Source organism: Atractosteus spatula, chromosome 9 (assembly GCF_055471065.1).
Source record: "Atractosteus spatula isolate fAtrSpa1 chromosome 9, fAtrSpa1.hap1, whole genome shotgun sequence".
Taxonomy (NCBI): Eukaryota; Metazoa; Chordata; class Actinopteri; order Semionotiformes; family Lepisosteidae; genus Atractosteus; species Atractosteus spatula.
This window is the reverse complement of record NC_142714.1, coordinates 40,862,029-40,877,847: the sequence shown is the minus strand read 5'-3', so window position 1 is coordinate 40,877,847 and position 15,819 is coordinate 40,862,029. Positions and strand designations below refer to the sequence as shown.

The 15,819-nt window shown below is 39.1% G+C and overlaps 1 protein-coding gene across 1 annotated transcript in view; it reads left to right on the top strand.

Moving 5' to 3' along the window:
- Positions 1–1,349: 1,349 nt before the first annotated feature.
- Positions 1,350–15,819, top strand: part of chm (CHM Rab escort protein) — an 89,119-nt gene continuing 74,649 nt past the window's right edge. Inside the window, exon 1 of the mRNA XM_088925758.1 lies at positions 1,350–1,423. Within this exon, the coding sequence (XP_088781884.1) occupies positions 1,372–1,423 (52 nt within the window). The 5' untranslated portion in view covers positions 1,350–1,371. The remainder of the gene's footprint in view (positions 1,424–15,819) is intronic.

The following is a 15,819-nucleotide window of genomic DNA, read 5'->3' as shown; positions in this document are numbered from 1 at the left end:
GAGGTCATGCTCATTGGATAAAGCCATGCGCCACCCAGCTTTGAGGGGCTGAGAGAGAACACACCGAGGGGCTGTCTTTGCGGCAGTACCCTTAGCAGCCTGTAAATTGTACTTACCGGTTTTAAAACTACACCAAAACGAATCGCTCCTTGGTAGTGATGGCATTCCCGCTGTATTCTACTGTGACTCTTGTTTCTCCCTCTGACAGGCCTCTATTGTCAACCAGGGTGGCCTCAAGGGCCTGCTTGCACAAAACACAACACAACACATAAATTCTTAGTGGAGTCCAGGAGCCCTTTTAAGGTCATACAACCAATCAGCAGCACTTACCCCCTCCAAGGTTTATAAAAAAGCCTATTTCCAGACCGGTCACCGATAGTTCATTTACTCCCTGTGTGGCTATTTATACAAATTAGAGGCTACATAGCGGCCTCTAGAGGCAGGGCAGCTATAACTGCAGCCCATTCTTAAAGGGACCTGCCACTCACCTGTTAGGATACTAGAACAGACTGCACACCATCCATCCATTTTCTTACGGCTTCTTTCAGATCATGGTTAATGAGCCTGTAACAGCAAGCAATAGGTGCAAGGAAGGGTACACCCAGGAAGAGATGTCAGTCCTCCAGCGGGTACACACAGACACAAACACATTCCACCAAGGCCAGTTTTTGCTGAAGCCATTAACCCAACAGTATGTTTTTGAACCATGGGAGGAAACCCACACAAACATGGGGGAAACATGAAAACTCGACACTGATAGGTACTAGAAAGTCTAAATTCATATGGAATGCAATATTTTTTCATATGGCTATATTATGCATGAAATCTTTAATGCTGCTGTGTGAAAAGTCTGCCAGATTTAACGTTTGAATTTTACTCCTCTAATTTTCACCCTGTCATGCCTGTATCTGATCATTTTAGCTGAGGAAAGTTCTCTTCTGTCTGAATATACTTCGCTGGGTTTATTCTGTATCGGCTCAGGTTTAATGCACCCTAATGAGTTAATCGGATATCTACCGTAACTTTGGATATACTGTACAGCAACCGCAACAAAAAGCAACATCTCTGAAACAGTCATTCCTGTTCACAGCACGTCACTTTATTCGTTAGAAATCGATTGTTTATATCACTGCATTTTGAAACCGTGAGTAACCAGGAGTTCTGGAATCCAATCTTGGTGTACATTATTTACACCACTTCATTTCTAAAACCCTGCGATAACTGGCATATCTGGTAACGCCTAAGAACAGCATCACACCGCCCGCCTGTTTGTCCACTGGAACAGCATGTGCTCTCCGCGTTGGTAATGCACATGTGTAAACAGGAAACGTCATTTCTGGTGCGGCGGAGTCACGTGACATTGGCTTCAAGATGGCTGCAGACAATCTCCCGTCCGAGTTTGATGTTGTGATACTCGGGACAGGTAAGACAAGCTTTTTAGCCCCTTACACGAGATGGGATTCGTGTTTAAGACGTATTTATTACGATAAAGAAGGGTGGGCTCAGAAAATAGCGTTCAAGACCTTTGTCTCGCAGAAATGCAGTCGTACTAAGTCAGCAGTTTTACCTCGGGTGTTTGCTCAGTGCTTACTGCCACATTACTGATCCTGTAGAGCTGGTTCATTTACTGTCTGCCAAGGCTCTGTCTGTACAAATATTACTGTATCTAGAGAGGATGTTTTAATATTTGCATGGACTGCCTTAAATACAGCAGTTTAAAATATGTTGCATTTTTTTTGTTATTTTTGCAGGATTTTCCTTTCCTATAAATGAATCAAATGCAAAGATGTTCAAGTACAATCAGCTAGTGAATACTTGGTATAATTTCAAATTGCACTACTTTATTTCACTGTTTTTATTTCTACTAGCAGTCATTATTATTAACCCGTCACAATGTTTTAACCGTAGACACGATTACGATTATTTCCATATTTTCGTTATTTCTGTAGTGCAATCGAGACAAAATTAGACGACAGTAATGTTAGATTATTCATTTGCTACAGGAGATTGTTAATGTGCTACAGGGGAACTTTATGAAAAAAAACTCCTGTATTAACGGGAAATAATACAGGCAAGAGGGAGGAAAGGTGTTACTCTTGAGTCGAGGTGCACCCAAGAACTGACTTTGAAGCTGAAATTGCGGTTTTTGTAGCATTACCTTGAGATCACAATTTCCTGTTGCTGTGAACACATTGCGTTGATTTGGATGAACTGAGACCCTCTGAGACGCAAGTTTTGCAAGCTTGTTTATTATCATTGATAATACTATAAACGTCTTTCTTTTACATTTTAACCCTTTAGAAATCTAGGATTAGGAGCATAATAATATTTTTCCCCAAATAAACAAAACATTTCCCTATTCTTTTCATACACCAGTTTTTTGCATTTCATTAATATTATTCCCAACAATTGTTATTGTTTAACAAAATTATATTGTTTCTTGCCCAGTGGATTGTGTGTAAATAGTCTGAACTCGTCTGTCATATGCTGTTTTATGTCTAATTGATCTAGTTCTGTTTCAAACGATTTTCTTACAGAAGGTAGTTCAGATAAGGATGTGTGTCCACACCATGTACATTTATATTTTGTTTTGTATTCTTTATTTGATTAATTGTGCTATGCAATGAGTTTTGTAGAATGCTTGAGTTTTTAGACCCATTTGTTGTAGTACAAATAGCTGAAACCCTTAAGAATGTGCATTTTAGAAATCTGCCTGATCATATCTCGAATGCAGACTTTAACAGTTTTATATGAAGACCTAAATGTGAGAGCTAAAAAATAATTTTCACTACTTTTAATTGTGTAAAAACTTCATAGCTTGGTGCTTACCAGTACGTATGTCAGTTCTTGTTAAACTGAGGTGTTGAGGATACATTCTTGGCTGAGTCTGTATGAATCCTCTGATATGAACGAGAGTCATATGAATGACTCTTACTGTAAGTGCCCACTTTATGTAAGGTTTTCTGTTTGAACAGTTTACTAAATTTTAGAGCTAGTCCTTTTATGGTGATTTGAATACCTTCTCGGTTTATTTCTTCATCTCTCCTCCATCTCAGCAAAAACTGCATCATAATTTTTTTGTTGAAATAAACTGTTAGCACAGACATTGTTATCCATTTATTTAATGTAAAAAATTAGCTCACCAGACGTTTAATAAGTAATTTATACGTCAAAGGGTGCATTACAGCATTTGCTTTGTCTTTTCTTTTAGATTCATTATTTCGGTAACTCTTTTATTGCCTCTGTTTTTATTGTTCACAACCTCAGAGTCTGGGTTGGAAAGCTTGTATAATGAGTAGTTCTGATTGATGTATATGTTTCCCCCAACTGGTCTGATGTGCTTGATGTCAATGGGTTGTTTCAGGTATGGAAAGAGTTGTGCGTTTTTGACTCCGAACAGACATGAACAACTCTTAAAAACTGTCTAGAAAATAAAAAAATGGCACTGCTAACTGGCATGCACAGTTACTCTTGCCATTAACACGAGTTTGCCTTAAATTACTTTATTCATGTTTAGTATTCCTTAACTTTAACCACCTACTGGATGTAGGCTCTTTGCTAGCTCTTCTCATGGAGAGTCCTATTTTGACTGATATAATTAGTCCCCATACTGTTGTAAGGGGTAATGAGTTTCTCCCATTTGGCTTTAGACCTCTCTGACAAACATGCCGGAGAACTATAAATCTATGTACAATCTTCCAGTTCTAGTACTAGATGCTGTTGTCCTCTGAGCATTGGCACTTACCTGGGCAATGCTAGATTAATGCAGGACAAGTACTTTTATTTTCAAATCCAGGTGGACTGGTTCGTTCGCTAAGAGAAGACAACAATCAAGAAAGCTAGTGCTCTGATCTCCTTTATTGTGCTGTGGTTCAGAAGGACTTATTTCCAACACTTGGGTCATCTCCTTTTGTCATATTCTAGTTTTGTTTAGTGACCAAACACTTGCTTCCTAAGTTTAAGCTGATTGTAAAAAGTAGCTCTCCTTGGCAATTGGCTTGCTTAGACTTTCGGTTTTAAAGCTATCTTTGTGGTTGAAGATTTGGTTGAATTAGCAGCTTATAAAGTTTAAAGTGTAAAGGCTATAATTGCATTCTCAGGATAAAGGTCTTTAAACAGTAATCAGCCTACTAGTCCGTCTTAACCTTTCATACTATGTGCACTATGCCTTTTGTGCATGTCATTTAAAACTTTTAATCTACTACACTTACAGTAATATCTACAGCATAGGATGAAAGCATAACTGCTTGCTTTTTGCTTCTCAGGACAACCGGGTACTTCATTTTGGCGAAAGAAAAAGCAAAATGCAAATAACACCAAATTACCTTAAATTTGTTGTCATGATTTGCATGAGGAATTCAAATGAGGAACTGGGTACCCTCTACCATTGCCAAAGAATCCGTATGATCCGGTAATTGGAAAAAGTTGATGCCAACAACCTAATGACTATTTCTGGTGTCATTTTTTGCAAGAGACATTTCAGTTTACGTTTGGCCACAGTACTTGTGTTGAGTCTGGAATGAAGCCTCTGTAAAACTTGATTACTATTTGCGGTCTGTTCTTGTTATGCTAAACCTTGCTGCAGTGTTTGATAAAATCTTGGTGAAAAGCTTGTAAGACGTATGTCAGCCTTGGGACTGGTTTTCTCTTTATCCTTATCTGCCTGATCACCGTCAGTATGTCTCTTGAGGAAAATTTAAATCTAATCTGGGTCCTATGGAGTCTGATGCATCTGAAGGCTCTGTTTTGGATCTTTTGCAGTTCAGGCTTGTAACGTCTTGATGGGATTATTGGGAGACACCACATTACTAATATGATGATGAGACAGATTTATCCACTTTCTACATTACAAGCATATATGGTATTAGTTGCTCTTGTGCAGAGTGTACCTGAGATTATTTATGGATAAACTCACCTGCAACACAAACGTTTTAATAACTGGAACTAGAATGGTGTCTGTCATACCTTATTCTTTCATGCTTACCATTTATAGTTGTGTATTGCCAACAATGATTGTATAGCTCTTGGTGCTGTTGTGAGCTCTGGATTGTCTGGACTTGCAGAGAACCCTTTGCTTAGATCAGCATTCTGTCGGTTAAGAAATGTTGCTAAACTTCAAGTTCTTTTTTACAGGATGGGTGTAGAGAAGGAAGTAAGTGTGACTTTGTGACCTCTCACTTCAGTTGCATTTCCTGTTAATTTGTGTGACTCATTATAGACTCCCACCTGTCCAGGATGCGATCTCTAGATGACTGTCTCACTCATGTTTTCCTGAGAACTTGCTTTCTCCTTTTGTTACCAGGAATTTTGATTTCACTTTCATGTCCAAAGTTCTTAATGGGTTGGGTTCTTATCTTCTGGAGTTATTCCACATGTGCCTAATTGCTCCTGCAGATTGCTTGTTTATCCCAGGGGCTGGAGTCATCAGTTCCGACACTCCTTACCAGACCAGCTAGTTCCCCTTCAGCATCAGGAATGCTGAAGCCCAGGATTCAGCGGCTCTTTTAGAAGGTGTTTCAGTGTTGTTTTGGCTCTTGAGCTTTCGTTTCTTATTGATGGCATGATCTATGATGCCGTGTATTTTTTTTTGTGAGGTGAATTTTTAGGTGAACACGTTGTTTCATACAGTATTTTCTTTTCATGCCAGCAACACGTTTTTGAGTAAGTGAATGAGGTGAAGTTACAAAAAATAGGAGGCAATGCAGCCCGTTTTGCTCATTTGAGTCCTGATAGGTAAGCCAGGCAATTTAGGAAGACTCCAAGTCCATGTCTGAGGATTTCAATATGTCAGCCATTTAAAGATAAATAAATGAATAGAACACAAATGACTCTGAAATATGTGCCATGTATAGAAACCTAAACCTTGTTTTGATAGTATTTGTTAAAAGTTCTGTTAGAAAGCAATATTGGCCTGACTTGTACTATAAATATAACATTGTGTTGTATACTGTAAACCTTTTCCATCCCACTTGCATAAATCTAAAAACCATGTGACACAGCTATTGTTGGCTCAGCTTTTTTACTTTTTGTTCGAGTTCCTCTTCATTTCTGAAAGCAAGTGTGTTATCGGCTTGTTTTCTTGTGCTTATCCTTCTTCCCTCCCTTTTCTGTGGGCAGCGACCAGGGAGTTTTCAAATATAACAAGCCACTGAACTTGTGGAATGGGGCCCTGTGTTTTGTTTTTGCTTTCTTGTCAAGATGCTGTCCTGCATAGTTTGAGTCAGTAGCCACAACAAAAAAGCAACAAAAATGCTCTCTCCTGCCTCTGTCCTACCGCACAAATTACTTCTATGCCTTTATCTTATATTTCCTCTGGATCTTCTGGCTTCTTGCCCATTCACTCTGTTCTTCACCTCCCTTATTCTCCACAGTTCTCCTCACCTGCCTACTTCCCCACAAAATCCACATCAACTTCCCACTGTTGTATTATAGGCAGACTTGGTAATTACAGTATACCATTCAAAAATCACCACTGCCCCTGCGCCACACATGATTCAAGCAACATAAACTTTGGTTACTCCACAAAAAGATAAGCAGTCATTTTATTTTACCCTTTTTATATGTGTCTTTTCTAAAATTCCACAGTATACCAGGTGAGAAACACTGCTGCTGTAGGACAGTACTTTTTTAGGTCAACATTAATGTGAGCCTTCTAGAATAGCACTTTCTACCCTATCAAGTTCTAAACCACTCTTCAGAAATATTTGCACACACACACAAAACACATGCAGGACTGTGCACGTAAGCCGCTGGAATTGTTTCAGTTAATTAATAACATACTCTGTTGAATTAGTACCATGAAATTCGTACATGGACTTGGTATTTGTCACAGCAGTGCATCTGCTGTCTGTTCTGCCTGACATTTCTGGAACTTACGTTATATAAATAAGGCTTTTGGGCGAAAATTCTTTTTCTGGAAACATGGCAACAGAATTATATGATGTAAGAACTAACCTTTGCTGGGCTACATGAGGCACTGTTCATGCAAGGTCAGAAACAAGGTATTAAGTAGCAAGAATGTACATTTGATATAGTAAATGGTTGGTTTTGAACTAGACATAGGTCAAATGTATGAGAGAGGTCTTCGAGTACCTGTTGACTGGCTTTCTTCAGCTCGGTAGTGGAGGGATGAACAATAAAAAAAAAAAAATAGTGACTGAATATGTGTAGTAAAGTGTATTTAAATTTAGAGAAGTAATATTAACATTATTCAGTCCACTAATTAAATGACTTCTACCCCGGGGCCTGAAATTCCTCTGTATCTCATGGTTTTTATTCTAGCCAAGCTCTTAATTGATTAATTTTTGTTTACCCATTGCTGTTGCAGAAATCCTTGGAACTTCAAATGCATTGTATCTAACACTTTCAGCATAGGGATTGTTATGCAGTCTGTTCTCAGATGTTCTTAATAGGTGATCAATTTACTATAATTCACAGGTGGCAATATAAATTTATTAGACACTCCTACAGGGAATATAGTTTCCTCTTTGTGAAGACGTCCTGCTGGTTACACGTTTAATATACATGAGTGAGTGTTGTTTTGCAGCTCCGATATTGTTACATGGTTGATACTAATTTTAGATTCCGTTTGACTTTTGCAAAAAGTTGAATGCAGGTTAACAGATAAGCCTCAAGTGGAATATTGATTTCATTTACCCTGCAGTTCAGAATTAAGCTGCAGTAAAAAAACACATACCCTGATGTCCCCTAGAACTTACTGCTTACTAATTTGAGCTTGGTGTTGGAATACTGTATTCAGTACTGGGCACCATGCTAAAAGAAAGATTTGCTGTCCCTCTGGAGTAGCAATATAAACAAATTCAAACAAATGCACTATTTCCTGGTCATTAAGGACAAGTTGTGCTAAAGGTGCTGAATCCGGTTAGTGTGGAGCAGAAAATTGCGTATGGGGGTTTGATAAAAATGATCAAAGGCACTGAACAAGTTAATCAAGTGGTCTGGATGTTTTTTCAAGATCAGCAGTGATGCCTGAGGAGTCAAGTGGAAATGAAGTTTAGTATCTTTTTGGACAGAATGTGGAAGACAATTCTTTCCTAGTATTGTGGAACACAGGAACAAACTTGTGTGTCACATTGTTGAAGCTGGCTTTGTGTGATCATTCAAGAAACAGCTGTATGTGTTCCATAGTTCATCATGCTACAGGCAATCAAAGATGCAACTGGAAGTGATTTCCTTGTCTTGGTAACCTTTTATTTGTGGTCATCATTTGTATTTTGCAGAATCTAATCTTTTCAAAGTACGGCAACAAAATGGAAATATTTAGATTTCCTCGTCCGGAATCAGTTCTTTCTTACTGCCGTTGTTTCTCTCCCAGGAGCCAGTTACCAGTATGGACTCCGCACCTAAAAACACTCAGTCAGGCCTCGCTTAAGTTCCCCCTTGAGTTTCTTTTTAGTTTGTCATTTTGCTTTGCTGTGTGGCACGAGTCAGGAATCAATGTGGTTATAACTGCCCTGGCTCCTGCTGCCCCCTTGAAATTGCTGGAGAAATGATGGATTTGACCAGCTTGCACTGTACGCTTGAATGCCTCACCCTCACACCTTCACAGTCTCACTCAGGTGTTAATGAATTGAATTTAAACCCCATGCGTGTGGGTTGCAGCGTCCACAATTGTGCCACTCCCTATCCGCAGAACACAGGGGGTCTTTTGCAGGAGCCACCTAGAAAAGCACAAAGCAAATCTGGCCCGACATTCACTACTGCCTCCACTCCTGCTTCTCTTTTGCCTCCTGCTCTGCACCACCCTCTGCCCTGTTGTCAGGCCTAAACCTCGTCCTCTGCTGTGCTGCTGCCTCCCACGACTTAAGTTTCTGTTCCGGTTATCCTTGGCCCTCAAGCCCAGTTTCTTCATTAGGGTTAGCCTGGTTCCAAATCTTCCTACCCTGGTGTCCTCCTCGCCCCTCCGACGTCCGGGCCTTGTGTCATTTCAGCTGAACCTCTTAATGTCCACCGTTCTTTACTTCTCATTACTATTAACTCCACCCTCTCCCCCTCTTCCTCTGTCAGGAATCTTGTTCTCGATTTCCCCGTTTCCCGTTCAACTCTGACTCAATCCTTTGGCTTCTTCCCAAGACATGTCTGCAGGAGCCATCCCTTCCTCAGTAATATGACCTAGACTAGACAGATCTTATACTCTGTGTTTGTACTCTTGACCATTGCTATTGTGCTCACCAGCTCTGTTTCAGGGTGCTGCTGCTCACTTGGTTTTTTTTTTCTGCCTCCTTTAGTTCACGCTACACTGTGACTCCAGTCCCTGCAGTAGCTACCTGTAACATCCATTTTAAAATTTTCTTTCCTGCTTTTGTTTAAACCTCTTTGACCTAGTCTCCAAGACTTCTCGCAAGACTCTTCTGTTAATGCAACACCTGTGATCTCTTAAACTGCCATGAATGTTTACCACCAGCAGGTACTGCGCTGTGCTCAATGTCATTTCTTTACTGGAATCAATGATTCCTTATATACATGCTGTTTCCTGCTCAATCAACATTTTCACTCTGTTATGCACAGGCATTGCACTTCTGACATGCCTGCTTCACTGCTACTTGTCATTTTTGAATATGAACATATTTCATTTTTTGTATTTAATTTATTATTGCGTATTTTGTATATAATACACTTGGATGAGTGCTTGCTGAGCAAGTAATGCAAAATATTCCCACAGTAAAAAATGCAAAAAAAATCCTGCCTGTGCATTTGCATATCTCAGTAAGGCTAATTGCTTATACATAAAATTTGTAAAAATTGTAGCTTACCGTCACTTTTCTGGGATGATAAAAAGCTTAAAAAATATTTTAAAATGGTAAAAAACGGATATTGATGTCAGGATTTTCTCTTTTTGTAATGAAGGCCATAGATTTGTAACGAAAAGGAATTTTCAATAATTCTTTGTTGTCTATGTTTTAATACTGTCAGTTTACATATTATTTTACATGTTCTCCATTAATGGACAAAAGGAGAGCGTCTGTGTGAGCCTTCAACTAGGGGCAGAGTTGTATGTTACTGTACTTTTCAGAGGCTGAAATCGGTTGCATTACTTCAGTAGGACTTTATGGCAGAGCCTGCTAGCCTGTGTATATTTTAAGATGCGGTACGTTAGACATCAAATTGACAAGTCGGCTCTTAGGGCTCTAAAGGTGGCCTTCTGCATTTGCATTGAATTTACTCCACATTGAAACTGATCATTTAAATATAGGATGCAGTACAGCTTGCAATGGGAAATTGTGTAGTGTATTGTAGCCTTCAGATATAATTTTGTCAAGGGTTTTGTAAAGTTCAGCTAACATTATACAACAGTATGCCTCACAGAATTCATTCATAACTATATATGCACGAAAACATTCTTACTTAGAAAAGCAGTGCTAGTCCACATAGTAAGAAAATGACAAGGTACAAGATATTACCCAAGTGAAGTACAACATGGGACATTAAACTAAACTATTTTTTGTGAAAATATTTAAATGTCTGGACTTTTGGAGACAAATCTTCAAAATCTAAAGCCACATTACAAATTCCATATAGTGGTAGTGTCTATAAGAGTTCACAGGTTTATCAACCGCCCATTATAAATCAAAGGTGATTTTGCACTGGTAAAACAGAAGAACTGCTAGGTACTTAATTGTCAATTAGCTGCTTTTATCTTCTTAGTTTCCTTTAAGTTTAATGCTGCTACCCTTTTTAAGTCATGAGTATTTCCGCCGACAGGAGATGGGCTAATTTGGCTGTAGTGCTGTATGATGCGGGGGTGGTCTTTTGATACATACCTATTCAAACAAAAAAAAAATCACGAAACTGGATAGTCCTTAATTCAGACCGCAGAGCATGGATTGAAATAGTTTCACTTTCAGAGAAATGGAAAACTGTTCTTCGAAACGGCAGTTCAAGGTGAACAAGTGATGTCCCAATTCTTACGTTTTCGTGTAGAAATAAGGACAGCTGAAGATAGCATTTCTATCTGATGCTGGGGCATCGCACAAGAAATAGTTTTTGCCTTTGCTATAAGGGACGTTTCCTACATGATTGATAGTGCGCAAATGAATATTCCTGCCCTGCTTTAGCTTTTTCTTGTGCAATCGCTATTAACAGCTGGTCCCCTGGCTGGATGTGACACGCGGTACCGGCGCTATTTCTATCTCGCCGAGTTCTGTGTCAAGGTAGCTGGGGTTGTCAGACAGCATGTTTCCAAGCTTACCCGCCTGTGTGCGAACAGAGACGTGGACAGGGAACAGTTGTTTATGAATATCGCCGGTCGCGACGATCTCCTCTTCCCATCTGGCGAGCCCTGATCTTTCCGAACGGCGACAGCAGCAGGGGCAGCTCCCAGACAGCCTGGACCATGGAGGGAGGCGTGGCACCTTGTCATCTTCGCTCACACCAGCGCTGGCCACTTGCTGAGCTCAGGGCAGGGAGCTAGTGGGAAGCACCAGATGAATGTGAATAATTTTGCCACGCAGGTCGAGCACAGGGGGTGAGGTGGGGGAAAAATACTGATAAGTTTGGATTTGTTTTGAAGGTTATTTAACTAGGTTGCTTTCCACTTATCAGTCACGAGACTTGAGATTTATTCCTGCCTCAACGTCAAAATAAAACCTGCTGTCCTGGGACTGGTGCCTGTTGGCTTTGTGCTGACAGTCCTTTGCACTGCAGACCAAGCCTTTTTCCTCTCTGACTCGCAAGTCACACTGACCCAACAGGTTAAATCTCCGTTCACAGTCAGGTTCATGTCCTGTGTAATAGGCTATAAAAAGGTAGAGGTGCCATGCTCCCCTGTCACTTAAAACAGAAGGGTTTTGTTGTAGGGCTGAAGTTCCAATTTAATTTTATTGATCTTGTTTGTGGCTGCATATAGTTAATGTTTTTTATTTAATGGATGTATGATTTGGTACAGGTGTTTTTTGCCTTTTCTGCCTGGAGGACTTCCTTTCCAGAAATCTCCCTTAATTTAAAAAATTTACCGCGTTTGTCAGGCCCGACGAAGAAACATATGCTAGAGGTTTTTTCTTTTATGTATGCTACTTCAACTTGATCTGAGAAAAAGACCTGTTATTTAATCACTTTCTTGTTTCTGTTCAAGAGTGACTGAGTTTCCATGTGAATGCCTTCTGATGTTCTGAAAGTGGCATAAACTGAAGCTTAAGCAGTCATTACTGCTAAATAGTTACATCTAAATGGAATAAAGCCCAAGGAACCCCATGCTGATACTGTTGGAGCAGTTTGTGGAGAAGTATTTTTAGTTGCCAGTGCTCATGACAGCTTGAATTCAGTTGAGTCTATTTTCCAGAAATTACAGATGGGTTATATTTTAATTATTTTTCATTTCTGTTTCAGATAGTAACAGACCTTTTATATTATTTTTTCATAAACAAATCTGTCTCTTGTTTTACTCATAAACTAGAAACATAAACACACATAATTTTAAAGTCATCTTTAAGATTTGTAATGCAGGTTAATAGATGTATTGGTTTCAGACATTGAGAAAATGCACAGTGAAAACATCTTTAACCTTCTTCTCTGGTGATCTGAACATTCTTTTTGAACCCTGCGTGATCCCTGTCCAAAAACGACATATTTAAAACATGCTTTTCTTCTCTTGTTGTATAAAAAGCTCTTAAGCTTTGAACCCTTTTCTGTAGTTCCAGTGCATTTTGGGAATGTTTTCAAGTATTTCAGACACAGCAATGAATCTAATACACAGACTTTGTAGGAAAAAATGCTGAATCATTCCACCACTGTCATTTAAAGGTTTACAGTTTAGTGCGTATTAAGTGGAAATAACTAGCAAAAGTTTGTTGTTTACTTCTGTGAGTTCTTTTAAACATTTTGGATACAAACATTATAGTATTATTTTGATTTTCATTTCTTTTAACATTCCTCATAAAAGATTATTTTTTAGGGGTGAATGGTCAAATTGAGGTGAAATGCCACAGGGAACTGTATTAGGGCTATCTTAGTAATTGATAGCTGGTTTGGTATGGTTACCAATACAGGGCCATTAGTAAGCACTGTAGAAATAGCAAGGGAATTCAAGGTTTTACATAAAATTAAGAGAAAGAGAAAACACACATGGTAGATGACATTTAACTTGGATAAATGTGCAGTGTTGCATGCCTGTACAAGAAATGTAAGCTATCAGTATAAAGAAATATTTAGCTTGAAGAGGCTACTTTCTGAAGACTTAGAATAACCCATCATTTCTATTATATTTTTGTGGGGTGAAACATATGATTGAATACCTATGGGTGTGCAGCAGACATCAGGCTGAATTTTGTCGAGAAACCTGTCGATGGGGCCAACATCAGAGGCCATGTTTATTGCCCCTCTCTTGGCTAGTTGGTGATCCCTTGGAAAAGAAAAGTTTTTGACTTTCTGCTGATCCTGTCATCTATTCTGTGTGCAAGTGCTGTGTTCTGAATAGCCAAATGCTCTACAGTGGATATATATATATACACACTCACAAGTTCAAAAAGCACTTAACGTTGTTAGGTGACCACATAGTGACTAGTGAGCAGGAAAGGCTGTTTTCACAGCAGATTGTGCGTAAACTCTCACTCTTGCCACGAGTGGTTTACTTTCTGCCAGCAGCAACATGGCGACCATACACTACTTTCACAAAGTTTCACAGACTATTTTGCAATTAATTAGAAATTTGTTAAGTTTGGCTTTAACAGTCTGAGAAATTGGGACTGCAATTTCCTGTTAAAACAACTGATCCTTTTTTGATCCTGTTGCAATTACAGTATTCTGAATCCTTGCTGGTACTGACCAAGTTAATCCAGCGGATTTCTTCAGAATAAACAGTGAAACATGAGGACGCACGTCTGTGGCAGTGTTTAAAACTGCGAACATGAAGTGCTTTTTATGCAAAGGGCTGTGTGAGTGGCGAGTTGGACAAGCTACCTTCCCTTGTTATCGAAGCTGATTGACTTTTTTCAAGAAATGGCTGAACAAGATCCTCAGATTAGCTCATTCCTACAATATATGAGACTACTAAGAACCAAATGAACCAGATATCCCAAATGACCTCCTCTTTGTTTATAACCTTTCTTATCGTTTTTTCTCAAGGCTGCATTTGTTTTGCAGTATGATTACAAAATAGATTTAATAAAAGCAAATAAAGTATGTTAAGTGCCCGTATTCAAAAAAAAAAAAGGGAAAGTGGCGATAGTGTTTTTATAAGGGTATGCATTGATACAAAATAAATGCTGGCAAGGAAAGCCTTTGTTGCAGAACTGCACGAGATATCGCCAGTAATCCTAGTGTAGGTGTGTATAACCCTGTTGTTTAAAAGAGATTCAGGGTTTAGTTTTTTCCCAGTAGCCTTTTTAAGACCCCTTGAGTTTGGGTGTTTTTCAGTTAAGGAATTGATATTTTACATGGTCAACCTTCTTAAGGTCCGGAGGTGTACGTTTAGGTGCAGATGCCTTGAAGAGACATGGAAAACCTGCAGACACAGTGGCTCTCCAGGATCTGAGACTCCTGCAGTTTCTAGCTGCAGTAGAACTGAAATCAATTTTAAAATGCACAATTTGTTCAGTTTGATCCCAGGTCACAGCGGTCACCTGTGTTAATCTTCTGAGCCTCTTTACCCCCCCCCCCCTTCCATCTATTTACCTTCAATATCAACACACTTCCATTTCAGCTGGTTAAGGCAGCAGTCAAGGTTTTTGCTGGCTGTCAGCTCAGATAAACAGCTGCAAGCTCAACTCTCTGCCTCCAAGCTGGTCTTGTCAGGGACACAATGGAGTGAAAAAAAGAGGAATAGAATGATAAGATAGAGGGACATTGGTTTCTGACAGGTCATATGTGCTCTGTGGTGTGCTTTATTAAGACTTCTTTTAATGCTAGGTTATGGTGTTTGAGAAGTGCTAAATCTGCCTGCAATCCTTATTTATAGGACTGCTGTTGATTTATGGCTGGGTTTTAATTACCTATTGAAATGCAACCCTCAAGCTGCTTTCGTGCTCCACAAAATATGATTCAAAGGAACATCCCTACTGAAGTCAGGGAGTCAACATATAAATCTGGGCTGTTTCTCATGACTACTGAGGGACGACTGGAGGGTCAGACATGCTGTTTGTACTTTTCCAGTCAGGAAGTTTATCTCTATGTCTCGTGAAGGTCTTAGGCTAGGTATACAGCCTACTCTCAATCAGTTTCTTGGTACAGTAATTTAGAGCCCCTGGCTTGGATAATGAAACCTTATTGTGTGTGTGTGTGTGTGTGTGCTTCTAACAGAGCTGAGAGGCAGTTCATCATATTGTAAACCAAATATGTTGATATAATGGTCCATCTTGGCACTGTTTTGGTATGTAGCAGGGGAATTTTCTTTTAAATGCATTGGAATGTCTTTGTACATATTAAACCAAATGCTGTCTTATTCCAGAGAAGCTAAAAATACAGAGCTTTAATCCTTGTAGTCAAAAAGCAGGTCACTTTAGACTATGTTGTTAGCTGCCAGATCTCTTTTACAATAGAATCTGTCAGCATGTAGAAACTGAATGGTAAACCCGTTTTTTAGGATAAAAACATTTTATGGGTATGATATTTATCAATGAAATTCTGCATCCTGTATGGGACTTTCAGGATGATCTATTTAGTGTTATACAAAAGGAAGTACTGCTTACTTTGTTTAAAGAGATACTGATACTTAACATTGGATTTAGTCAAATATTTTAAATATCTCAAACAAAATGTGAACAAACATTTTTACTTAAAGAATTATTGTACATTTTGCACATTTGTAATGTTTTTGTTTTGCCAAAATTAATTATTGGGCACAATCATCATGAGCATTGACAACCC